Source organism: Anolis carolinensis, chromosome 2 (genome assembly GCF_035594765.1).
Source record: "Anolis carolinensis isolate JA03-04 chromosome 2, rAnoCar3.1.pri, whole genome shotgun sequence".
Classification (NCBI taxonomy): domain Eukaryota; kingdom Metazoa; phylum Chordata; class Lepidosauria; order Squamata; family Dactyloidae; genus Anolis; species Anolis carolinensis.
In genome coordinates this window covers 112,397,947-112,423,884 of record NC_085842.1, presented here as the reverse complement: position 1 = coordinate 112,423,884, position 25,938 = coordinate 112,397,947, and the positions used below count along the sequence as shown (strand labels likewise).

The 25,938-nt window shown below is 40.1% G+C and overlaps 1 protein-coding gene across 1 annotated transcript in view; it reads right to left on the bottom strand.

Moving 5' to 3' along the window:
* rbm27 (RNA binding motif protein 27) overlaps positions 1-25,938 on the bottom strand; it is a 48,486-nt gene that overhangs the window by 10,572 nt on the left and 11,976 nt on the right. Inside the window, exons 3-16 of the mRNA XM_003224097.4 lie at positions 25,376-25,500; positions 20,595-20,686; positions 19,184-19,395; positions 18,274-18,534; positions 17,162-17,392; positions 14,720-14,854; positions 12,570-12,719; positions 10,878-11,025; positions 9,008-9,161; positions 7,695-7,961; positions 7,414-7,554; positions 3,607-3,729; positions 3,250-3,324; positions 2,957-3,121 (exon numbers count right to left, since the gene is read on the bottom strand). Coding sequence (XP_003224145.2) covers positions 2,957-3,121; positions 3,250-3,324; positions 3,607-3,729; positions 7,414-7,554; positions 7,695-7,961; positions 9,008-9,161; positions 10,878-11,025; positions 12,570-12,719; positions 14,720-14,854; positions 17,162-17,392; positions 18,274-18,534; positions 19,184-19,395; positions 20,595-20,686; positions 25,376-25,500 — 2,279 coding nt within the window. The remainder of the gene's footprint in view (positions 1-2,956; positions 3,122-3,249; positions 3,325-3,606; positions 3,730-7,413; positions 7,555-7,694; positions 7,962-9,007; positions 9,162-10,877; positions 11,026-12,569; positions 12,720-14,719; positions 14,855-17,161; positions 17,393-18,273; positions 18,535-19,183; positions 19,396-20,594; positions 20,687-25,375; positions 25,501-25,938) is intronic.

Genomic DNA, 25,938 nt, shown 5'->3' with positions numbered 1-25,938 from the left:
CCCTGCGGAGGTCATCCACCAGGGCGACCAAAGCCGTCTCGGTGCTGTGCCCAGGCCTGAAGCCAGACTGCGAGCGGTCCAGAAAATCGGTGTCATCGAGGAACTCCTGGAGCTGTGTAGCAACCACCCGCTCCAGAACCTTGCCCAGAAATGGGAGGTTGGAAATTGGCCTGTAGTTGTTACATACAGATGGGTCTAACGAGGTCTTTTTTAATAATGGTTTTACTACCGCCTGCTTAAAGCAGGATGGAACTGACCCTTGAACCAGGGAGGCATTTATAATAGCCACAAACCAATCCAACAACCCATCTTTGGCCAGCTTCACCAGCCAAGAAGGACAAGGATCCAGAGCGCAGGTGGTCGCCCTCACAGACCCAAGAATCCCCTCCACGTCATCAGGAAGAACAAGCCGGAAAGAATCCCATAAGATCGCACAGACAGGTACCTCGGTTACCTCCGCTGGGACCACAGTTAAGCTGGAGTCCAACTCACGGCGTATCTGAGCAACTTTGCCTGCAAAATGGTGCGCGAAATCGCTGCACCGAGTTGCCAAGTCATCAGGAAACCCCTGGGCCTCAGGAGGCCGCAGGAGCTCCCCAACAACTCGGAACAACTCCGATGGCCTGTTGGCTGCAGACGCTATGCGGGCAGTCGTGAAATCTTTCCTGGCTGCTCGCAGAGCCACGGAGTAAGCCTTAATAGCGGCTTTAGCCCGTGCTTGGTCGGACACGTCCTGAGATTTCCTCCAGATGCACTCTAGTCCCCTCCTCCTACGTTTCATCACAGCCAGCTCCTCGGTGAACCAAGGAGTCGACGCGATTCTACGCAGTGAGAGGGGACGTTCGGGAGCGTTCGTGTCCAATGCCCTTGATAGCTCACTGTTATAGCGATCAGCCAGGACATCGACAGGATCGCCAGTCTCCAGGACAGGAAGATCCCCAAGAGACCTCAGAAGTCCATCCGGATCCATCAGTCTCCTGGGGCGGACCATCTTAATGGGTCCACCACCCCTGCGGAGGTTAGAAGGCACGGCGATACTTAAACAGATCAGATGATGGTCAGACCATGACAATGGAAGAATGTTTTGCTCTTCCACTCTGACTGTCCCACCGTCCACAATAAAAACAAGGTCCAAGGTGTGTCCTGCCTGATGTGTGGGCCCAGATATAACTTGAGACAGCCCCATGGTTGTCATGGCAACCATGAAATCCTGAGCTGCTCCTGTCAATGTGGTCTCAGCATGAATGTTAAAGTCTCCCAAAACTATCAGTTGTTGGGAGACAAGGGCCACATTGGAGACCACTTCTGCTAGCTCGGACAGAGAGACTGCTGGGTCGCGGGGTGGACGGTACACCAACAGAATCCCCAAGCTGTCTCGGGCTCCCACCCTCAGGAAAACACACTCGAACCTCGGGGATTGCGGAACGGCGCATCTGATCAGGGCGATGGACTGCCGAAAGATCACCGCAACTCCTCCTCCCCGCCCCCCAACCCTGGCCTGTTGATGCACCCCGAAACCTGGAGGACACAGCTGGGTGAGATTCACACCTCCCAGCTCATCCAGCCACGTCTCGGTGATGCATGCCAGATCCGCCTCCTCATCCAGGATCAAATCCTGGATGACAGCTGTTTTACCATTGACGGATCTGGCGTTTAGAAGCAGGACCTTAAGGTTGGGGGGTCTGTCCTGAAGACTACCACACCTAAACCTCTCCAGGGTCGCAAAAACTCTGTTGCGCTTCTCCCTGGGTTGATAGTGACCGTGCTTTCTCCTCCCCCATATCACCTCAATGGGGCCACCTCCATGAGAGCCCTCTTCCCCCTGATGGAAGAACTGGGTGGAGTTGCCAATTACCGGGACTAGTCAGCTGTCCTGGAAAGGAAAGCCTCCAAAGGTACTTGTTTTTTTAAAAAAGGAGCTTCTCTCCACTGATGGGAGAGAGGGGACAGTTGATTTGGCATCATCATGAATAGGAAGGTGACTAAGCAAGAGTGGGGTCTTGTTGTGGGCCTGGGAGGTAGAACAAGTCTGACTTAGAGTTGGGGAATCTTGAATATCAATGCTCAGCCCGATGTCGAGGGGGCGAATCAGTGGGTCTACTAGAACCCTCCTGAGAGTGATGCCCCATTGTTGCAGTTTGGGCCCGCACAAAAACAATTTTTCCCTTAATATTTTATCTTCCAAGCCAATGATAAGAGATAAGGAGCGGTTCCAGGATTGATACTCTCTACAAAGCCAGTCGATAGTCTTGATCTTTACCTCCGACCAGCTTATGGATAAAATTTGTGCAAGGGATATCTGGACTGCTCGCTTAGAAGTCCACCTGCCTCTGTTCAATAATGAGTCTGAAACTTCCACTGCAACCTTATTTGTTTGTAAAAGATGCTGAGAATTGCAGGAATTCTCTACCTTAGCCCCCCCTCCCCTGGCCAAACTGTATCCAAGAATACAGTAATTTTTCTGGATAGCGATCTTTTAAATATCTTTTCCCGTTTTAGAATACTGAGTTTTTCAGTAAAGCATATAGTAAGTTGCAGATGCCGACTCGTTTGTGGTGATGACAATTTTAGTCATTTATATTCCGCCTGACTCCTGATAATGGAATCAAGGCAACTAACATGTTTAAAACAATACAAATTAGAAACAATATAAAAGCCAAAATAAAAATATAAATATGAGGTTTAAAAAGAACTAAAAACATTACACATTAAGACTATTGAAATGTATTAAAAGACTATGCACAAACACTGAAAAAATCTTAAAAACAGCACTATTTAAACCCCAATTCTAGTCTGTTTGTAATATCCTAATGGCACAAAAAATGTTTTGACCTGTAACAGAAAGGGAGCAAAAATGGGTCCATCCTAACCCTTCTAGGGAGTCGGTTCCAAGGCCACTAAGAAGGATTGCTCCCTTGTTCCCACCAAATGAGCCTGAGAAGAACACTCCACTAACCTCTGTTTTCGACTTTAACTTTGATGTTGTTGAAGCAGGAGATGAGGTTTTTAATTCATCTTTCAACTGAGAAATTTTTCCTGTTAGTTCTTTCAATGTCTTCATGAGCTCTGCTCTTTCCTCTGGTTTCATGTTTTTATTCTTTTCTAATTTTGATATTAACATCTATAAAGGTCAAGATAAAGATACATTAGACTGAAAAGACTTCATCCAAATTTACCCAAAATGCTTATATTGTGCATCTTTGGTATTACACCACATCCAGCTTAATGTTTATGTTTTTTAAAACCAACCTTTTGACATTCTATTTGTTTCTCTAGCATTTCCTGTTTTTTCTTCCTCATGTCTTGTTGCAGTTTCATTGCTTCCTAACCAAGAAAAAAGACATGTTTTAGTGTGCTAGATGGCACAGCTAGGAAAGGCAATTCAAATCAAATCACATTGAGGTTGAAAGAAATGCAACTCAAGTGAAACTCTAAAGGAAAAGAATGCTCCACCTGTTGAATATAGGCTGCTTGATAGTCATAAAATAAGTGTCCAGCTACATGATACGTAATAGATGGATCATTCAACATTAACGGGAAAAATGCCACACATCATATTGTATTTTCCAAACTTACAGTTAACAGATTGCAAAAATATGCAGTTACCTGCTTCTTTTTAAGAACTTCTTGGACATCATGAGATTTGTTTCCTGTACCAGATTTCATAGATGTCTTCATGTTGGAGGAACTGTAAACCATTTTTGTGTGGCCAACTGATGTAGGAAATACCTGAAAATAGCAATATCATTTATTACAACCCCTTTACACAAGGTCTCTGTAAACCCAGTTGAAGTGCTTTGACACAGTCCTTTCTGAAGTATGAGTAAAATGGTAAAAATCAGGATGGTGATATTTTGAAGGATATTTTAAATGGATTAGGAAAATAATTGTAGTATGATGAAAACAACCTTAATCACATAAACTGTAAATGCGAACCAAATATGTCACATCTTTTGAATGAGATTTAAAATATTTAACTCTTAATTTAAGTATCTCTCTCATACTTAAATACATAGGAGCTGGCTCTGATTAAGCGGGCGAGGCGGGGACTAGAGTGCAAGTGGCGGAAGACTCGGAGCGTCACCAACCGAACATGGGCTAGGGCCTCCATTAAGGCCTTCTCCGTGGCGTTGCAGGCAGCCAGAAAAACTTTCTCGACTGCCCGCATTGTATCTGCAACAAATAAACCAGCAGAGTTGTTCCGGGTTGTCTGGGAGCTCCTTCATCCTCATGAGGAGGAGGAGCCCCTTGACAACTCAGTCACTCAATGCAGCGAGTTCGCGCATCATTTTGCAGATAAAGTCGCTCAATTGCGCTCCAACTTGGATGCCAATTTTGATGCAGCCCCAATTGAGGTACCTAGTGCATCTGTTGAGTCAACTTTGATGGATTCATTTCAGCTTGTGCGGACTGATGACATGGACAAGATCCTTGGAGCGATGAGACCAACCAAAACCGCTCTAGACCCTTGTCCTACCTGGCTTATAAAGCTTGCCGGGGGGGGGGGGGGGGGTTGGTCGGTTGGTTTTTGAGGATTATCAATGCCTCATTGGAAAAAGGGCAATTCTCATCTAGCCTGAAACAGGCAACTATAAGGCCAATTCTAAAAAATTGGTTGATTCTATCAAACTATCGACCAATTTCAAACCTCCCATTTTTAGGCAAGGTTCTGGAGCGAGTGGTGGCCTCTCAACTCCGGGGATTCTTGGATGACACCGATTATCTCGACCCATTCCAGTCTGGTTTCAGGCCTGGTCATGGCACTGAGATGGCTTTGGTCGCCTTGGTGGATGACCTCCGCAGAGAGCTCGACAGGGGGAGTGTGTCCCTGATGGTTTTCCGGGAAGCAGCTTTCGATACCATCGACCATGGTATCCTTTTGGGGCAGCTCTCGGGAATGGGTCTTGGGGGCACTGCACTACAGTGGCTCCACTCCTTCCTGGAGGGCCGTACCCAGATGGTGAAGCTGGGGGATACCTGCTCGGACCCCTGGCCTTTGACCTGTGGGGTCTTGCAAGGTTCTATTCTTTCCCCCATGCTTTTTAACATCTACATGAAACCGCTGGGAGAGGTCATCCGGAGTTTTGGAGTTCGGTGCCATCTCTACACAGATGACACTCAACTCTACTACTCTTTTCCACCTACCTCCAAGAAAGCCCCTTGGATCCTAGACCAGTGCCTGGCCACTGTAATGGGTTGGATGAGGGCCAACAAGCTGAAGCTTAATCCTGACAAGACAGAGGTCCTCCAGGTCAGTCGCTCGACCGATCGGGGTACAGGGTGGCTACCTGTGCTTGAAGGGGTCGCACTTCCCCTGAAGGCGCAGGTCCACAGCTTGGGGGTCCTCCTGGACTCATCGCTGTCACTTGATGCTCAGGTGTTGGCGGTGGCCAGGAGGGCCTTTGCACAGCTAAAGCTAGTGCGCCAACTGCGACCGTACCTCGAGAATACCGGCTTGACCATGGTGGTCCATGCTCTGGTCACAGTTAAAGGTGACAACAGACTGCATTTCCAGTATGTTGTCACCTGGGAAAGGAGTCCCAAGTTGCGATCTTTGAAGATTGTTCAAACTATGAACTCTTGCTTTCCCAGATGCCATGCCTAAACTGGCTTATGCTGTCGCCATGCAAATCACAACAATCTTGCCTAAATACAGAACTAAGAAAGATGAGAATGTCTTCCTTATTTAGGATGCACATACACTGTAAAATTAATGCAGTTTGACATCACTTTAACTGCGATGGCTCAATGCTAAGGAATGACAGGAAGCTGTAGTTTTATCAGGTCTTTAGCCTTCTCTGTCAAAGGATACTTGGTGCCTCCCAAACCACAAATTGCGTGGGGATGCGCGACACTGTTTCTGCTTCAAAGACCAGAAATGACACGAGACCAGGGTTGGAGGAAAAATGGCCACAACTTGTTTATTGATTACAGAAACAGCAGATGGGTTGGCTGCCCTGCATGGGTTCTGGATCCAGGGATCAGTCAGCCCGGTGCTGACCAATACCAAAACCGAACCAGGATGCAACCAGGTCAATACCGGGACAGAGTTAATCTCGCATCCCTGGCAACCACCGTGCACTCCCCCCGCCATCCAGTAGGGGGGGGAGGCAAACCAGATCCAGGGCCCATGCCAAACGCCCGCCAAGTTGTGACAAAGCAGAAAACATAACAACATATCAAAATAGACATGCAGGGAGGGAGGGATGGGACAAAGAATGAAGGCCCAGTGCTTTCCAGGACCTCTAGGGCAGCCTAATAAAGGCTGCCCTGGCCAATCAGCGGCGGGCCCCGGCCTGCAGAAAAGAGCAGGCCCCGGCCGCTGATAGGCCAGGGGGGAGCCGTGGCGGGAAGCTTTCCCGCCAGGAAAGGGGGCTCTGGGAAGGAGAAGGCCCCTTCCGGCCCCCAGAAGCATGGGAGCGCCCACCCCCGCAACGGACGCTCCAGGTGAGTCTGGCCCTTCTTTTCCACTGTAGATGCATCCTTGGATAGAGTATCAGGAACTGTATACTCACTCCATCTTTTGAGACCTTGGCAAGGTTATGGGATGGGAGCATGGTGAGTTAAGTGACAATAAAGCTACCCTCTCAAAAAAAAAAAAAAAGGACAAACCAGTGGGAATCCCATCTGAGGGGGTGAAATAATCTACTTCAAGTAGCACTGTGAGGGCAGACTAGATGTCTCAATGATAGGTGCAAGCATTTAAAAACTTTTAGCTCCAGCAGGGGATGGAGGTGACATAACAGTACTTTTAGCTCACCAGGAATTCAAACATGTGTGTGCATGCCTTTAAGTTGCCCATTGACCTATGGTGATCCCATGAATTTCATAGGGTTTTCTTAGGCAAAGAATATTCAAAAGTGGTTTTGTCAGTTCCTTCCTTTGAAATATAGCTTACCGCAACTGTTATGTACCACTTATTATTCATCTTCACTAAAACGGCTGAATATTGCTCTACAATCAGTATGAACTGTTACATCCTTGTTGCATGTGCATCCATTCACTCATTCTCTCATTCTTATTCTCTCTCTCTCTCTCTCTCTCTCTCACACACACACACACACACACACACACACACACACACACACACACATGGGCAGATAATATAATGGAACAGGCTGAAACTGGCATAAATAATCTGAAGGCAAGAGCATGCTAACCATGTCAGCTGACAAACATTTTGAATTGGGTAAAGAGAATGGATGCTCCTGATACTACTTAGAGAACCAAACAAACATCTACATGTATAAAATGTTTTCAGAATTTCATATGAAGAGATAGTAAAATGCAGATTTAAAGGTCTTAAGAGAGTAGGATTTCGGACACTTGAACCATCAGCTGGCACAAAGAATACACAGATTGCTCCTCCGTGCCAACTAGAGTATACATGATTTGACACATATGTCCACAGACCTGAGCCTCCTCTGCAGATGCACCAGACGGGTTAAGCATCAGATGTTGAGTGTCTGGCTGATTTCCACCACTGGCTCCAAGCCGATGCTTAACTGGAACCTTGTTAAGGACATAGGCACCCGCTGGCATTGGCTTAGTCACCTGCACAAATGCATATTAAACAGAAACAAAGGTGAGTGTGCATTTTAAACATTTCCTGTTTTGAAGCATCGCAAACCCAGAGTATTCTTTTAAAAGCTCAGGAAAAGAAAGACACTCTGGTTTGTACAAGGGCACTACACCTTTGGCATACTGCTGTGAACTGTTACAGCCGGAGCCTGTGTTGGCATTGGATGCTGCAGGTGAAGCTGGTGAGGAAGCGGTGGAGGCGTCTGCTGCTGGTGCTGCTGGGATGGCTGTAGTGGCTGCTGCTCACTGTTTTCCCGGTGCCACAAGACCCGTATAAACCGGTTGTTCAACACAGCCTCTGTGCTTGAAATAGCTTTTCTGGCTTCATCGTTTGTTGAATACTGAATTAGAGCAGCTTCAGGGTCATTCTTGAAAGCAACCTAAGCATTTAGAGTATACAAGTCAGCATTACCTAATGCCACTATGTAAGAAAATTCAGTAATTAGATCATCATCATTAACAAAAGGCTTTCACTCCTAATTCAGCTGTCCACTGTACAAACCTGAAAGCTCACAAATATATTGTCAAAGGCTTACAAATATATTAATAGATGACATTTACATATAGTGCCCACAAAAGAAACCATTATTTATTATTTATTTCATTTATACACAGCTTTTCTCACCCCTAGGGGAACTCAAAGTGGTTCACAACACCATGGCAAAGATTCAATGACTCACATCCATATAAAAAAAACATTACAGCTCTTCAAAGCAATTACATATAACCATAAATTAAATCATTAAAAACTATACATAACCATAACCATAAAACATTAAACATTAATGTAGTAGATACTTAAAAACTAGCAACAAAAACAAAAGTAATTACCTGCAATTATTAAGATATACTTCTTTAATATAACAGAAATGCTATTGAGTCATTCCATGTGACTTTTTGATAGATCACCAACACAGTAGTCAATCAAGGTAGGGATTATCAGACTACAATTCCCATCAGCCCTAACTGCCAAAAGTGAGAAATGATGGGAGTCATAGTGCAACACCATTTGGAAGGCCATACGTTGCATACTTCTGCTCTAAACTTAAGATATATTTGCTCTATAATAAAATAATTCAGTAGTAGTCAAAACAGGCATTGTATTCAGAATCATCCAGTTTACCCTTTCTTAATCTTAAGAACCGGAGATAAACATTTAGGCATTTAGTAGAAATATGCATGGCATGTTGGTAGTTATACCGAACACAACCACAGACTCCTTCAGAGACGGGAATCTAGTTTCAAATTATATGCTCCTACTTCATAAGGCACTGTTCTATATGTTGAACAGTTAGCAATGCTAGGTTGCTTATTCTAATATTAAGTCAAAATACATTTTCCTCCTAGTTTTACTACTGGCTCTTGTCTTGTACCCAGGTGCAATACTGCAGTATAATCTACTAAAAGACGGATATATATGTTTTACCTGGATGTTCACAATTGTGCCAAATTTGCTGAAATGTTCATTAAGTTGAGTAATATTGTTCAGTTCTGGTGGTATTTTACGAACTTCCAATTTTGTATTTGTATACTGGTTCTTCTTCAGGAATCCTGGTTTATTTTGGTTGTTATTTGCTTGCCTAAATGAAATGAAAGATAAGATTTGCAATGCGCCATTAAGGATGTTATTTGCAAAAATGAGTGTTTGGATGTAATTCTTGTACACTCATGATAAAAGAAGACCTCTTATGACAAAAGAGCACTTAGTTGGGGTGCGCCATAATGAAACACATAGTCTCCTCAAAATGGAGAAGGAATATGCTGACAGAACAGCCCCTGTGAAGATTTATGGGTTTGCAATTGAATTAAGCCTCCAAAGATAAAGGAGGCATTTTCCCCCTGAACAGCTGAAACTTGAAATTAGTCTTAAAGAAAAAGATAATTACATTTATAACTAAAATCTGTGTGGCTTTGCAGCAGAGATGTTCACTGTAAATTCCTCTCTTTTGATTACACATCCAATTTTAGCATACTCTCTGTGTTTGAAGGCATTGTTTTGTGATGGAACATTTCAAATTTCATAGAAATTTTACATTTATAAAGTTTTAAGAACTTGTAAACTATGGTCTATGGTTGTTACTCTTCTTTGGGAGTGTTCCAGGTATGTGGATTGCTTATTCAAACTTTGCTGTTCTATAGCTGAATAATGTGGTTTGGTGTATTTTCAGTAGTGAAAAGTGACGAAGTCCCAATAACACGGTTCTCAAATCAAATGTTAAATCATATCCAATTATTCAGTTTCTATCTTTTAGTTTGTCTCCAATTTCATCTTTGTTCTCCAGGTTAAGAAAAGAATTTCAGCAATTTCATCTTTGTTCTCCAGATTAAGAAAAGTGTGCTTGGCTTTCCATGGTTTTTTTTGGCGGATTGGTCCAGAACTATGTTCTGTCTATATGTGGCACATAGTGACCTTATTCCTGAGTCTGGGGGAACAGAGAGAAAGTTAAACCGTGACTACATGGGCAGGATTATAACATGACAGTAATTGAAGATGGATAGATCAATATAATCCATGTGAAACTACAAAATAAAAAAATATGTGGCCTTTTCCAAAGATTCTCTATAACATTATTAAAAATGTAAGAGGAATTATCTGTTTTTTTTCTTGTTCTGTATATGTGCCTTCAAGTTGCCTCTTAATCTATGGCAACTCCATGAATTTCATAGGGTTTTCTTAGGCAAAAAATACTGTGTTCCCTCACTCCTTCGTGGTTTGCTTTTTGTGGATTCGCTGTTTCAAGTTTTTTTAATAAACACTAAAATAATAGTATAAATTATAAAATAATATTATAAATCCCTCTTTCTATTTCCTTGCTAAGGAGAAGGAAGGAAGGAGAAGCCGAAGGGAGAGAAAAAGGAGGCTGAAGCAGCTTTTTTTCGCCTCAAGCGTGCATGCACATGCTTGAGAGGTGAGGAGGGGACAAACACGCTACTTGCCAGTGAGATTGTAAACAACACAAATATAGTGTCCCTACTTCATGGATTTTCACTTATCGCGGGTGGTTCTGGAACTTAACCCCTGCGATAAGTGAGGGAACTCTGTACACAGTAGTAGTTTAACCCGTTCCCCCCTCTGAAATACCATCTACAACACCTGATATTCTTTGGCAATCTCCCATTCAAATATTAAACAAAGCCCACCCTTCTTAGTCCTCAAAGCCAGATGAGATCTGGCACCTTTAGGGTACTGGTTTTTTTTTAAAAAAAATACCCAAATTATTAGGCAAAATAATTTGAACAAAGATGTTAGCTAATTGCAGTTCGCCAAGTATTTATTCAGCAAATGAAGTTCTTACTTTCCAGCCCAGGGTTTCTTTGGAGACGGTCCTTCTATTGTGTTTGAAATTCGCTTCCTGTTGTCCGGCTCAAGCACCACCCTGGACATGTTGCTGCTGTTACTTGGAATGCCAACTGGAGGCTCAGTCTGGATGACAATGTTAGCAGCTAGGAAAAAAGCAAACATTTATCCATTTTCAGAAGGCTGGAAAATTTTATATTCATAAATTATCTGAGCAAGAGAATTTAAAACAAACTTTAAAAAATGTTGTTGATCTAATTAGTAAGATTCTGAATTCTCAATATTTTTGATAGACCCACAACAGAAAATACAAACAAATATGGGATGAAACTGCTGGTTCTCACGGCGGAGGTCTGCAAAAAATGCAACCCTTTGAAATGCCTAATAATTCCTAACACTTTAGTCACTGAATTAACATAATAGCAATGTACAACATTCTGGATCAAAAAACTGCTGATACCAAGTTAAATTAGCCTACTGAGGTCCATTTATACTGAACATTTAATGCTGTGACAAGATAATTAACTTCCACAGCAAAGGCATGAAAGAAAACCCTTATTGCACATCAGTGCTCTGTGGTGTGTGTCATCACCATCCGGCCTCAAACCAATTTCAAGATTTCCTATGTAATCATCTGCACAACGAAACTACTTTCTTCAATACCGGTTTGAAACTGCATTATTTATTTATTTAATTTATATACCGCTCTTCTCCCCCAGAGGGAGATTGTGGTTATTGTAGATGAGGCCTGAGTCAATAAGTGTTGGCTAACCAGGTTCCCGCTGATTCAATGTGTTTACTCCAAGTTATTGAGCAAGTTATTAATATTACTGAAATATTAGCAGTCTCCTATTTCAGTTATCTGGTTCATAGGTTTAACAGTTTCAATACCATTCAGAGATTAAATCATGGGCAATTAATTTAATACCACAGTCAAGATACACAAATTAGTTGTCTGGTGATACGAAATGGAGGATACATTGTATCCTTACCAAGGTTCTTGGCATTCCATCAAACCACATGACTTATTATTAAGGTTGACACAACCCAAAAATTATGCAATAAATATACTGGACATTAATACAAGCAACATACTATGGGCACATGGTTCCACCTCATTGCTGAAGTTGTTAGGCTACTAAAAATAAATTTGCACATATAGTTTTAACAATTTTCTATGTAGAGGTTTCAGAATCAAGCTATTATTAGATTAAACATATTTTAAACTTCTGATATTGGTAAAAATGGATTGCATTCCTAAATTAAAGGAAAACAAACAGCACTCGTAAAAATACTAGATTGATCTGGACTCTTTTTAGGCTTATGTTCATTTGTAGGACTTTCCACTGAAGGGAGAGAGAGATTATTTCTGCTGAATGTCACCCTATCCCAATGAATTATTCTCGTAGTACCCACTGAAACAATGTGGAAAATGGTGTCGAGATAACCGGGAGCTCATCCACCTTTCTCCAAACTTGTAACTTTTTTTCTAAAATTAATAAAAGTGACTTCACGTTAAACACTGTACAAGTTATAAGATAAAAAAACAAGGTCTGAGTAAAAGAAATATAAAGACAAAACACCCACTAGCACTTTAATAAGCAATGACTTCATCTTCTGATTATGCACAAACTCTATATAGCAAAAAATTGAAATCCTTCAACCCTGGGCTCAGAAAACAAGATCTCACCTCTTGGATTTGTATCCATCTCCCCAGATGTTAATCCAATAAGATTTGGACGCTGCATTGGTGTTCTTGAAAAGAATTGCCTATACTGAGATCTACCTGTACTGGTAATACTAGGGGCTTCTGGATTATAGCCATCTGGTTCATATGTATCTGTTGTAAAAAATAAGAAAAGAAAAAGAAAGAAAAAGAATGGATTCTGAGATAAATAATTCTGCACAGAGGTTGTTATTATTTTATTATTTCCATCATAAATAATACTCAGTAACAGAAGATTACAGTATACAAAATAACAAATATTATTTAAAATAGTAAAATTTTAAATTAGCATATATCTCAGTAAAAAAATATCACAAGTTGTTATGGTTGAGCCTTCTGGCTCCGATACTAGGAGACGAGGTCGTAAGACTCCTCGAGAGTCAGACTCTCTTGAGGAGCGCGAAAGGAAACGGCTCCGGGACTTATTTGCAGAACCAACAGACGAAGACTCCTTTGAGGGTTTTACCGAGGGAATGGAGGAAGAGATGGTTAGCTCTGAGGAGGATGACATGGAATGGACTCGTGTGAGGGAGGATTTGGGTGTCGCCGGCAATGATAGCATGGGAGGCGACTGGCGGGTTGCAGGATCAGACCCGTGGACGGGCTGGAGGGATGGAACGGGATCCACAGCTGGGGATGCTGTGGGGTGTAGTCAAAGGTGTTTTAGCTCTGATGAGGATGATGATGATGAGGCACCTGGAATTAGGATAGCAGCTGACAGCGATGAGGAGTTGTGAACTGGCATAAAATGGGGTCTAGAATCAATGGCTAATTGCGTTGGGCAAGGTAATCTGGACGAACGCTTGGGCTCTTGTTGGGGAACTTCCTGAAGACGGGTGTGATTCGTTTGCTGAATACGTAAGTTACCAAGGACACTGGGCATAGACGGCGGGAGGAACTGTGTGGGCTTTTGCTGTGCAACTTGTGTTTAATCTTGATAGCTTGGACCTCCGTCGTCTTTTTGACGGACATTAATTACCTACTCTGGATTGACGCTGGACTGACTGACTGACTACGACCTCGGACTATCCCTTCTGTGGCTATCGGTGGATCTTGTGAACTAAAGACGTCTGTACCTGGCTTTCGACCCTGGACCGGATTGGGACCCTGCTGACCGTTGCTACCCTGATTGATGTGCCTGGACCCGGATTTCGCTCGTTGCACGGAGGAGTAACAACCTTAGTTACTCAATTGTAGCTTTTGAGTAGCAGAGAGGAATCTGCTGCCTGTTATTTGTGTTACATTGAATCTTTGTTTATCAACTTTTGTTTGTTTAAATTGCCAGGCTGAAGTAAGCATTTTTGATTTAACCCGGATTAAACTCCTGTTTAATCCGGTTTATCTTTTGAACCGTTTTTAGTACCAGCGGAGTCTTTTTGTATCTTTTCACATTGAAGGCAAGTGTTTGCCTAGTCCTTTGTTTCTTACGGGCATTTTTTAGTCCTGTAACTTTAATAAACTGTGTTGAACTTTATTTGGTGGCGTTCTGTCTGTGACACAAGTGGTCAAAATATACTTCAACAAGCAAAGTAAAACTTGAGCCTGGCAAGATATGTTTACATTGTAATAATCATTGTGTTAAATAGTCTTACATATTACAGGTATTTTAAAAATGCTTCAAGTGCCATTTTACTAAGTATTTCATCTTCACATGCTTCATAAAACATCCCAAATTAAGGTCCATATAGCAATTAATAAATGAAGTCATCAACTTGGAAAAACACTAGCTTACTAATTGATCTACCTCATAAAATATGGAGGTGCATCATTTTTGAAAAGAGGTCAGGTATAGTATAATTATGCATGAACGCCAAAGCCAAGTTATTATAAAGTAAGCACTTAGGCTTAGACAATTTCATCAGGTTTTAAAATATATTCACATTTCAATAAAGAAAGTTTCAAAAAAGTCACATTGTTGACCTAACAGTATCACCTTATTTTCTTTTAAAACAAGGATGGCATATCACTGAAAAACAACTAAAAAGTAGACTCTCAGTGAATCTGTTAAGTGAGCTACATCTCTGCAAGACTGCACAAGGTATATTGTACTGTTATTAACCATTGATAATGAAGTGCCAGTAAGCCACAAAATGTTGACAAGTGCATTTACTTACGTTCTGATACTGAATATAGTAGGTTTTGGGGTAATGGAGGAGGTAGTCTTGCTCCTGCTGGTGCAAGGCTAGGCACTGTAGTTGTCCCTGGCTGGTCGCGACTGTTGATCAAACTGGACTGTGATAAAGGAGGCCCTGGAATGAAGCATTAGAAGTTCTAGAATATCGAGACAGATCATTCCTTTTGGGATTCCTACGCTAAACACTCTAGTTTGTATCCTCACCATGTCTCACTCTCTTTTGTTATTTCAACTTGGGCCCATTACTTTATCCACAAGGTAATTTGCCCTTCTTGTTGTTCTTATCACAAATCATCATTATCCCCATCATCATATCTATATCAAATGTTTGGCTCCACTCTAGGACTCAAGGCAGCTTACAAAAGTTAAAAAACAAACATAGTTAAAAATTCACAGCTCACAAAGTCCTTAAATCCTGATTCAAGCAGAAGCTCCTCAATCTTGACTTCAAAGCCCTCCATGACCTTGTCCACAATATCTCTATTTTTGTATACTAATACTCCTGTCTGTCACATCCACGCATTCAGCTCCAACCACCTAAATTTCTGTGCTCTTTTCAATACCTCTGTTCTTTTTTCGTTATGCTTGAATCTCTTCCCCAAATATCTGCATAATGCTACCTTCTCTATTCAAATCCTACATGTAAAGGCATTTCTTCTGTGACATTTTCAGCAGAACCAAATAGTATGACAGAATCCTATGCCATATGCTATGTCATGATGCAGTCATACTGATAGATCATATTGCTACTTTACATTTAATATGCAATAAGTAGTTTTCATCATAATTGCTACTGGGAATTTCATTAGGGCAGTGGATCTCAACCTGGGTCCCCAGATGTTTTTGGCCTTCAACTCCCAGAAATCCTAACAGCTGGTAAACTGGCTGGGATTTCTGGGAGTTGTAGGCCAAACACATCTAGGGACCCCAGGTTGAGAACCATTGCAGTAGGGTTTAGCCAGCTGCAGATAATTGTCTAGCAAGAAGCTGGTACAGTCCAAGGGTGAGGATGAGTTATGGTTTTGTTTTGGACCAACCTGACACTCAAGGTCATTCTCATGTTGCGCTATGCCTCTACATACTGATAGAGCAGGACTAAGGAGACAAGAGGTCTGGTTGATTTTTGATTATTTATTACAATAAATGCCTTAATTTATAACTATGTGAATATACACATGTATACTCCAGTTATCAAAATTCAGCTTATGAAGCTATCTAGTCAAGCTGAGCTTGTACTTTGTCCTCGCAAAAAATAAAAAGTAAGGGGGGGGGGGAAGGAAACAAAAAACAAAACAAAAAAAACAAATTAAGGTATTTTCAGTTTCTGTCAACAGATCTATTTTAGTCTTAATGCTAAGTTTCATAGGTCAAAATACATCTTTAAAAAATTACAGTGCTACTTGACCTTCCACCATTTATTTTCTTGTTAAAAGTTAATGACTCTACTTTTGTTTAGCTAATTTATCAAGATAGGTGATTACTTCTATAGACACTGGCTACATTCAAAAGGAAAAGAAAACAGTGCTTTCAATAATGCTTTATGATGGGCTTCAATGACAAAGAGGGTTGCCAGCTGAATATATGATGAATTTGCCTGAAGCTTCCACAATGGAGTATCTCCAGCACAATATGGTTGTGGATTCCATGCCCTTGCACATTCTGCCTCTGATTCTTAGTTCCCAGCTGAAATTTAATTTAATTTTAGTGCAGTCTTCGCATAAATACACTGGGACTGTTACAGAACTGCTTTCATCAGCAGAACTTGGATGGAGAAGGCTGGTTGTTTATTTATTTTATTTATTTCATTTATATATCGCTTTTTTTCAATCCTAGGGGGACTTAAAGTGGTTCACAACATAGTAAATGGCAAAAATTTAATGTCTCACATCCATATAAAAGAAACATTACAAGTCTAAAAGCAATCACATATAACCATGTTCCCTCCCACTTCTCTCTGCCACTCTTGATGTACCATCAAACTTTGTGCTGGAATGCTCACAAACCCTCTGGAGCATGTGTCTGGGCTACATGGAGTACACATAATGAAGCAATGAACATCTTGTTGCACTATCAACAAACCATTGGTGCTAGAATTACCATCACTCCTTTTCTATTCTAGATATTCTTGCCTAATTCAGACATCACTCCCAACTCTATAGCAATTCTCAAAGCTGTCTTCTTGTACTTCAACTATGATTTTTATCAACAACAATTTCTACTGCACCAGCTACCAATTATATATTAAAACTGCAATTTTGCAAAGTCTTGTCTGCAAGGTTTCAACCTTAGTATCATATACAAATCCAAAGTCTCATATAATTACATGTTATAAAAAATTAAGCAACGTTTATATTTTATAATTTCCCTGTTACTGTTACTTGGATTATGTAGAGCAAGCTGGAAGATCATAAAGAACTCTTACTTGGCATAGGAATCCGAACAGGTGGTGGCGGCCGAGGATGCACTTGTGGGCCTGGCATTCGCATGCTATGAGCTGGGCCTTGTGTGGGTGCCATCAGCATCCCAGGAGGAGGAAGTCCCGGTGGTGGTGGAGGAAAAGGAATCATGCTGGGCAAAGATACCTCGTCTACGACTAGTGGGTCATTTCCATGGTCAAACTGACAGAGGTCCCCAAGGACACAAAAACCCCGCTCTGTTTTTTAAAAAGAGTGTTATTTATAGCATACATTTGCAATAACGGTTGCTAAGATTGATATGATTCGCATGGGAATCTTCAAATGATTTTTAAAACAGAGAGAGCTTCTAGATAAATGATACATTTACTAATAAACAGTAAATTATTCCTGTAGGTTGTAACTAATCTCATCAGGATTCGAAACTTGATTAACACAAAATAATGGTCTACATTGTTTCTGACAAAAACGATATCTGCTTCCAAAAAGACTGTCCTTCGAAGCATTATTTTCTTTAGCACAACTGCAGAACAACACATTAAGAAATTATCAGGAAATCAGAAGAGAAAGAATCATTATCAGAATAATGCAGATTGCATGCCTCATGACACCACACGAAACAGGTGGATTTTCACTGAGCATTGTGGCCCTTCGTATTGCTTTAAGTTATAAATTAACATTTTACTTGACATAAATATTTCAAAACATTTGCTATATTTATGTATATAAATTATGATTGAATATTGTTTGCTGCAGTTAGCAGGATTGGTATTTTGAGCGAATGTAATGAGGCGCACACAAGATCTATGCTGCTGAAAACATCTGCTGCTGTTCTGCAGACCTTTTTGGCCCAGCACTATTGCTAGCTGTCCACCTGACCTCTCCAAGCCTTCTAACAGTGACAAGACTGAGGAAATTAAGAGCATTTTCCACTTTTTCATATGGGTGGTTGTGCAGACAGGTCCCAAAAGAAGAGGGCAATCTGACAAGCAGCAGAGAAATGTCTCAACATTAAATGAAGAATAGAAACTATGCATGATCTACATTCATGACTGCATTCATTTGGCTGTAATCATACTCAAAAGAGAAGCATGTAAGTTGACAAAGAAGGAACTCTTACCATCATAATCTCGACAACGCCTCTTTGGCGGTGCGTTCCTGCCAAAGGAATTAGGAGCAGAGTGATTGCCGTAGTAATTTGACCAGCTTTCTGTTGTGTTTTCAGGGTGGTGAGCAGGTGCAATCACAGTCACAGCACTGGGAATACACTGTGCTCCAGAGGAATACTGCTCAGTAGGGTTAATGGAAGACAAAGACACTGAGTTGTATGAGCTCTCCATGTCACTCCTTTCACATTTGAATTTAGCTCGCTCTCTGTGCTCTGTTTGGAAAAAGAATTCCCAATAATTACTATGCTCCATAGACTCTCCACGCCCTGAGTTTCCAACAACACATGGAAAATATAAACATCCAAGACATACTTATTGACATAAAGTCTGAACTCTAACTGAGTAACTTTGTGGAAATATTCAAACAGTATAATCTGGTCTGCTGTTGCAAAGAATGTGAATATTCTGTCATATTAAAATGCCATCTTTAGAAAGAACTACTTTTCTAAAAATAATTTCAGTTATTAGATCCTGGCCCACAAATCAGCTAGTATATCACCAGGAGTAATTCTGATTCAAAGGGGGCAAGAAAGCTTTAAAAAGGAATAAATAATATCCTGTACATCTCTGATGAAAGAAACTAGACTGATCAACACAGCTGTCTCTAGCAAGTGTTGAAGTATAATAGAAGGTAGTGGTATGATGGAATACACATGAGAACAAATTTAAAAAAAGCATCCCTTGATTAGAATACCCTACAGAGCAAGCTTTTGGTTTGTTGTAATGATGTCAACAATCACGATTTTTCTAACAAATTCCTGTTTGATAAAATTGACAGAAATCTAGATGATTACCGTACATCAATTTTTAAAACATAAAAAGTTGAGACCAGGAACTGCTTATAATTCTTTGACAACTTACCAACACTTCTGTTTGTATCCCTGTCTTTGTTTGCATCCTGGTCCTTACTTCTCCCTCGGCTGCGACTGCGACTCCGGCTGAGCCCTCTGCTTTTGCTGCGACTCTTACTTCTTCCCCTTCGCCAGTCGTATTTGTCTCTGTACAGGTCATTCCGCTCATAGTATCTATCATAGTCTCTCCATTTACCATCATCTCTTTTTCTCTCTCTATTCCTGCTAAAAACACACACACTACATATACATGGCCTTTAAGAGTAAATATGTGGAAAGGGTTTACCAAATTGATCACATTTTATCAGCAGGCAGTATTAGATGCAAATCTAAACATTTTTTAATTTAACAAATAATACTTATTATTGGGTCAACACATTCCATGAGAACCTATTGCAATCAAGTGCTTATAGTCCTAAAGTATCAACCATCCTGGAATTCTTTGATTTACCAAAGCAGTGTTTCTCAAACTCTGCCCTTTCAGGTGTTTTGGTCTTAAATTCTCACAATTCCTAAAAACTTGTCGGTTGACATTACTGGGAGCTGAAGTCCAAAACATCTGGAGGAGCACAGTTTGAGAAACACTGTACTAAAGAATACTAGTAGTATATAAAAATCAACAATCAGCATGGCTAGAAAATATCTCTCATACTATTTATATATGCGGAGTGTTTTCCTGAAGTGGGACTGAAGGCAGCTCACAGGTAAAATTAGTTAAAACAATATCATAAAAACAATCAAAGCAGTTTAAAATTATTTTTAAAGGATACAAAAGTTTAAAATGTAAAAAGCAGAACACATACTCCAATTTCCTCTTTGGGAACAATTACATGTTAAAAGCTTGCTTAAATAGAATCATATTTGCATTTTGGCAAAACAAAAAGTGAGAAGGGGGCCAGCTTAGCCTCTCACTGAAATGAGATCCTGGGGGTTGGAGCAACCACTGAGAAGGCTCTCTCTAGTGTCTCCACCAAGTAAGTCTGTCAGGCTGCACAAACTGAACTTATCGAATAATACAGGACAAATGGGTGCAAAGATTACATCCATGGGACTTGTCTCAACTGCAATATCCAAGCCAAAGCAGATCTAAGAGATTTTGTCTGCAAGGCGCCTTGCAAATTTGTTCCAGTGGACTATCGAATGGCCTTTGTGCTCTCCTCGTGAGCCAAAGTATAAAAGAGCCCTGAACACCCCAGACAGCTTCACTGAATTACACAGTGGCAGATAAGTATAATTTCTTCTCCGTCATCATTGCAATGCCATAGGCTATTAAATATCACAACGGTATGGGGATAGATGCAGTAGAAACTTCTGTAAGTGGATAATTCATAATACAAAAGATAACACCCTATAGCAAGCAGTCTAATCATAACCCAAAGGAAGGGGGCATACATATTAAAATGCTGAAGAAAAATACTGACCTTTGCTCATTAGGATCTGAACGACTTTTCTGTGGGCTAGTGTATTTCTTCTTTTTGTTCTCCCGCTCTTCTTCAAAAGATTCCTGAAATGTCTAAAGAAAAACAGGAAAGCATTAACTTCACACCATTTGTATTCTACCCTCATGTGTAGGGGAAAGACACAAATGAATCTAAAATCCTAATAAAAGAAAAACAGGTTTGAGCAAAATCACCACATACACACATACTTAAAACTGACCAAAGTAAGAAATGTATTAGGTCTCAATAAAAGCAAGTTTTTAATTTCTTGTTATTTTTAATCATGTATTTTCTTATTTGTCAATTATCTTTAAAAGCAGTTTTAATTTCATAACTGCTATATTTCATGATCACACTTACAATTATAGAAACCATGATTACTGTGAGGTGCCCATAATTTGCTATACCATTCCTTGAGTTGAATCAGAGTGAGTTGCTACTATAATTCTAACAACTACAGTAAAATGCAGAAGGAGCTGGAGGCGACAATTAATCTGCATACTTCCATATGAAACTCTTTATCCTGTTTGTTTATTGTGGCAGAGAAAAAGATATTTGTATTCTGCAAAGACACTGCCAATTTCAGTTGATTTCAGATAAGCCTATCAGATCTCTAACAACACCATTATAGTGTACAATACATACTCTTTTTGCAGACATAATGTCGTCCTTAAATACACAAAAGGTAAACCAGTCCTGAGCAATCTTGAAATACAAACTTAGAAACTGAATTAAGTTGTATTGTCAAAGGCTTTCATGGCCTGAATTGCTAGAGTGTTGTGTGGTTTTCGAGCCATGTAGTCGTGTTCTAGCAACATTTTCTCCTGACGTTTAGCCAACAACTCTGGCTGGCAGCTTCAGATCCTCTGAAGATGCCAGCCACAGATGCAGGTGAAATGTTAGGAGAAAATGTTCCTAGAATACGGCCATACAGCCCAGAAACCACACAACATACCAGTGAATTTAGTTGCATTTGCTTTGATCTGAATTTGGTTTTTGAGACACTTTTATTCTGTTTAACTGGATATAGGAAGTTCATAAAACTATTTCCATTTGAGCAATCATTCTGGTGGTATATCTGAGTGACCCATAGTTTTGTGTGTATGCTAAAGAGTTAGGATATCAATCCCATATTTCTTTTGGATAAATACTCTTATAATTTCTTGTGGTATTCTATTTTTGGAATCAAGGAATTTCAATTCCTGCAACCGTTGACAACCACATAAAACTGCCTGTATCAGACACAATAGTTCAGCTGTTAAGTGTGGATTTCTTAGAGAGAAAAAGAAATCTAGGAGTGTCTCATGTGTGCTATTTGTTTTATAAGCAGAAAAGTTGAATTCTCTGAAAAATCGCTGAAATAATGTAGTGGATTAACTTCATAATCTCATATTCAAAACTGTTCGTTACATAATGAAACACACACTTCCTTGTCTGTAAAGGGAGAATAGTAAGAATTGAAAATATTCATTTGTCTGCAGAACGGCCAAGCAGCAAGTCTACACATGACTAAAGTTAAACATCTGAATGCAAAAAAGAGGGCTGAGAACAGGACTTTTAAAAAATCACTTCTAATATTACATGATTTGCATATGAGTGAGAGGGGGTAGGGAAAGACTATGCAATGCGAGGGTATCATCTCTCATTTGACCTTATCTAAGCATAGCAAAGTTGTTTAATACATTCATCACTGAAGCCTGGCCAGTGAGTCCTGGCCAAGAGTTACACTTAAGGAGCTCTAGTTTATTTCCTCCACTAGACCTTCTCCTAAGGATATCCACTGCACAATAAACTTAGAATGGTAGCTTTCATCCTGTGTTCAAGAATTCAAATCAGAATGAGAGGTAAGTGAAAACAAGCAGAGTTGAGTGAGCCTCTGTGCTTTCGTTTCACTGTTGCAAAATTAATGTTCACAGAAGAAAACATACTATGTAAATTCTGCAGAAAATCATCCATTTTCTCTAGCATAAAATATGTAACAAATAGGAATAATCTTAAACATTCTAGAAGGCATCTGAAATGTTGCTATTTGGAAAACTTATCTAAAGATATACCAGTTCCTGGACCAAATCTGCCCTCCTCAAAATTAGAATGCCAGCTGATCACGTTATTATTTGAATTATGCTTGACCATATTCAATGCGTAACTTTAAATAGCTACATATAAGCATCATAACTGAAGGAACCAAAATGAACACAAAGGAAAAGCACAGCCAAATGTCCTTTAGATAGTGTCATGACAAAGCAGCTAATTTCAGACAGCTTCATCAACCACAAAGTGCAGGGTTTGCAACCTCATTTATGCACAAGTTCCATCATATGATGCTAATAGAGATTACAAGGAACATAAAAAGGCCAGTTTATCATGTTTTCTTTTTAAAAAATCATAAATCTGTTCTCATTGGCCTAATGTTTACTGATTTTTATTTGTAAAACTGTCTAAGCCAGGGTCAGCACCTTCTGGAATGCTGCTCAACCAGGTTTATGGTCCATGGTGCTCATTAATGTACAGTGGAACCTCTACTTAAGAGTGTCCCAATGTAGGAGCTTTTGAGTTAAGAGCTGTTGCTCACCCTGGGTTTCACTTTGACATAAGAGCAGCATTTTAAGAGCTAGCACAAGAGTACAGGGCTTTAGGGCTTCAAAGGAGCAGCCTCCCTGCCTCATGCTCTTGACTGCTTTGGGAGATTGCTGTCCTCTTTGCTCTTGTCCACTTTGAGGAACTTTAGGTTAGTTGATTTTGTGTGGTATTTATTCCTGGTATGTTTGGCTTCATTAAGAGAGGAGGAGAGAGAGCAAGAAGGGAGGGAGTCTGGAATGAGCACAATATGAATAAAATGATGCTTCTGCCTCTTAATTTGTGCTTCCTTGCCACAACTTTATGCTTCTACCATTTTAAAGTTGATATTTCTTTTTTATTGTTCCATGTGAATGTGCATTTATACATTATTTGTAATTTATAAAGTATATTTTCTTATTTAAAAATAAGTAACAAAAATGAGAGGAAGGTTTGGGGGGGGGGCTGGAACAAATTAACAGCATCTCAATGGGAAAATACACTTTGAGATAAGAGCATTTTGAATAAAGAGCTCGGTCACAGAATGAATTAAAACTCTTAAGTCAAGGTATCACTGTATCGTTATCATCATAGGAACAAGAAACTCTCTGCATAGAGCACTTTCTAGTAATGGTATTCCAACTAATATACTTCTTGGACACAGGCACTTGGCTGCCGTTTATCCAAGTTTGGTATTCCATCAACAGAATTACTTCACTGTGGGTACATCAGCCTATTAAATTCTGTTATGACAAAGGTCGAAAGATGGCCAAATGGGACTGCACCAAACAACTATGTGGGGATGACATGCTCTATAATGCTCTATTATGATCCATTCCCAGTCAGTTTTCAGGCCAAATTCAGAAGGATAGCATTGATCCTCAAGGTTCCCAATGGCTTGGGTGCATAGATATCAAGATAACACACCTGCTATACTTAAAGTGCTAATCAAGTGAGGTGTAATAGGTGTATTAGTGATAACATCCTAGTTGTGAAATGCATTCTCAGGTTCCAGGTTATCTTTTTGGCATCTTGCTATTTTCTAGTAGGCCTTCAATTTTTTTTAAAAAAAACTAAGACTTGCTTTCTTACTATCCCCTTTTGTGTTTCAGCCTACTTGTTTTAATGTTAAGTTGAATTTATTACTATTGATTTTTCCACTTTGTTGTATCACCTGCCCAGATAACTTTTTAACATAGAGCAGTCTACAAATGTTGTCAGTATAGACAACTAATGTTGTCAGTATAGACAACTAATGTTTACCATACTTCTCATTCTTTAAAAGAAATCCACAAAAAGGGTAAAAATGTGTGACTTGTGTGCTTAAGACTGAAGCTGTACCATCAGAGATCAGACTGGCTCCCACTCTAATACCCTTTAGAAAGGATCTAAAACATAGATGTGGAAACAGGCTTTTGACAATGGTTAACTACAACTTAAGTGATGGAATTTTTATTTGATCACAATATTAACTGGATTTTAACAGTTTTATCAATCGGAGCTGATTTTGCCTCTTGTGTATTACATGTTTTAAATATCATACAGTTTATATTTATTGTGTTTCTGTTGTTATAACCAATATGTCTATTACTGTTTTATTTTGTATCATGATTTGCTGATTTGTTGGTTGATGTATTTTGTTGTCTTAGTTGGTTGAGTATTATTATGTACACTGTATTTTTTGTTGTAAGCTGCCACAAGTCCCTTTGGGGAGAGGGGCGGGATATAACTAAAGTTTATATAGCTGTGCCTGGCCACGCGTTCCTGTGGCATAGTCCTAAGTGGGGTTTTCTTCATGGCATTCAAGGTGGCCTAGAAAGGATTTCCCTAGGTATGAAGCAGTCAGACTTTGAAGCTGCAAGGGTATTCAATGGTATTCAAGTTGAGTAACAATGGAATCCCCTAGATATGAAGTAGCCAGGCTTTGAAGCTGCAAGACTATTCAATGGTATTCAAATTGGCCAACAATGGAGTATATTAAGGAAAAATTGAATATTAAGGAAAAAACAATAACAATTTTCTATTACACACCCAGGCACGTTCCAGTGAAATTTTTGCATGACTACAATTCTATGCACATCATCTGTGAGTAAGTCCCAACAAATTGGGGGGGGGGGACAGACGGACAGACACGTTGACTCCTGCATTAATAAAAATAGGTTTTGCATTGTATTACGATATGCTGACACTGAGAAATGAAATATTACCTCCTCTTTGATTTCTTCTTTCCCCTGACCTGCAGGCTTCAGCTCTGGTTTTGCTGGTTCACTGGGGGCTAGGTAATCCTTGGTATACAGGCTCTCAAAGAGTTTATTGACAAAACCTGATGTTTCTGGTAAAGAAATGCAAAACAATTAATCAATTCATAATGCATACCAAGCTTTAGCTGAATTAAACACAGTTCTCTTTCTTTGATACAGCCCTATTAGATATGCCTGAAAGAGCACTACACTTGTTATTTACTAAGAAAAGCTCACCAATGGCAGACAACAAACTTATTTTGAAACTCCTCGGCATTTTAAAAGGAGTTTGTGATGTGACACACTACTTGAATGGAGAAAAAGAGCATATGCTTAGGATCTCTCTCAGAGTACACCTGATATGGGTTTTGGGGTATGTTATCAGAATACAGTAGAGTCTCACTTATCCAACATAAACGGGCCGGCAGAATGTTGGATAAGCGAATATGTTGGATAATAAGGAGGCATTAAGGAAAAGCCTATTAAACATCAAATTAGGTTATGATTTTACAAATGAAGCACCAAAACAT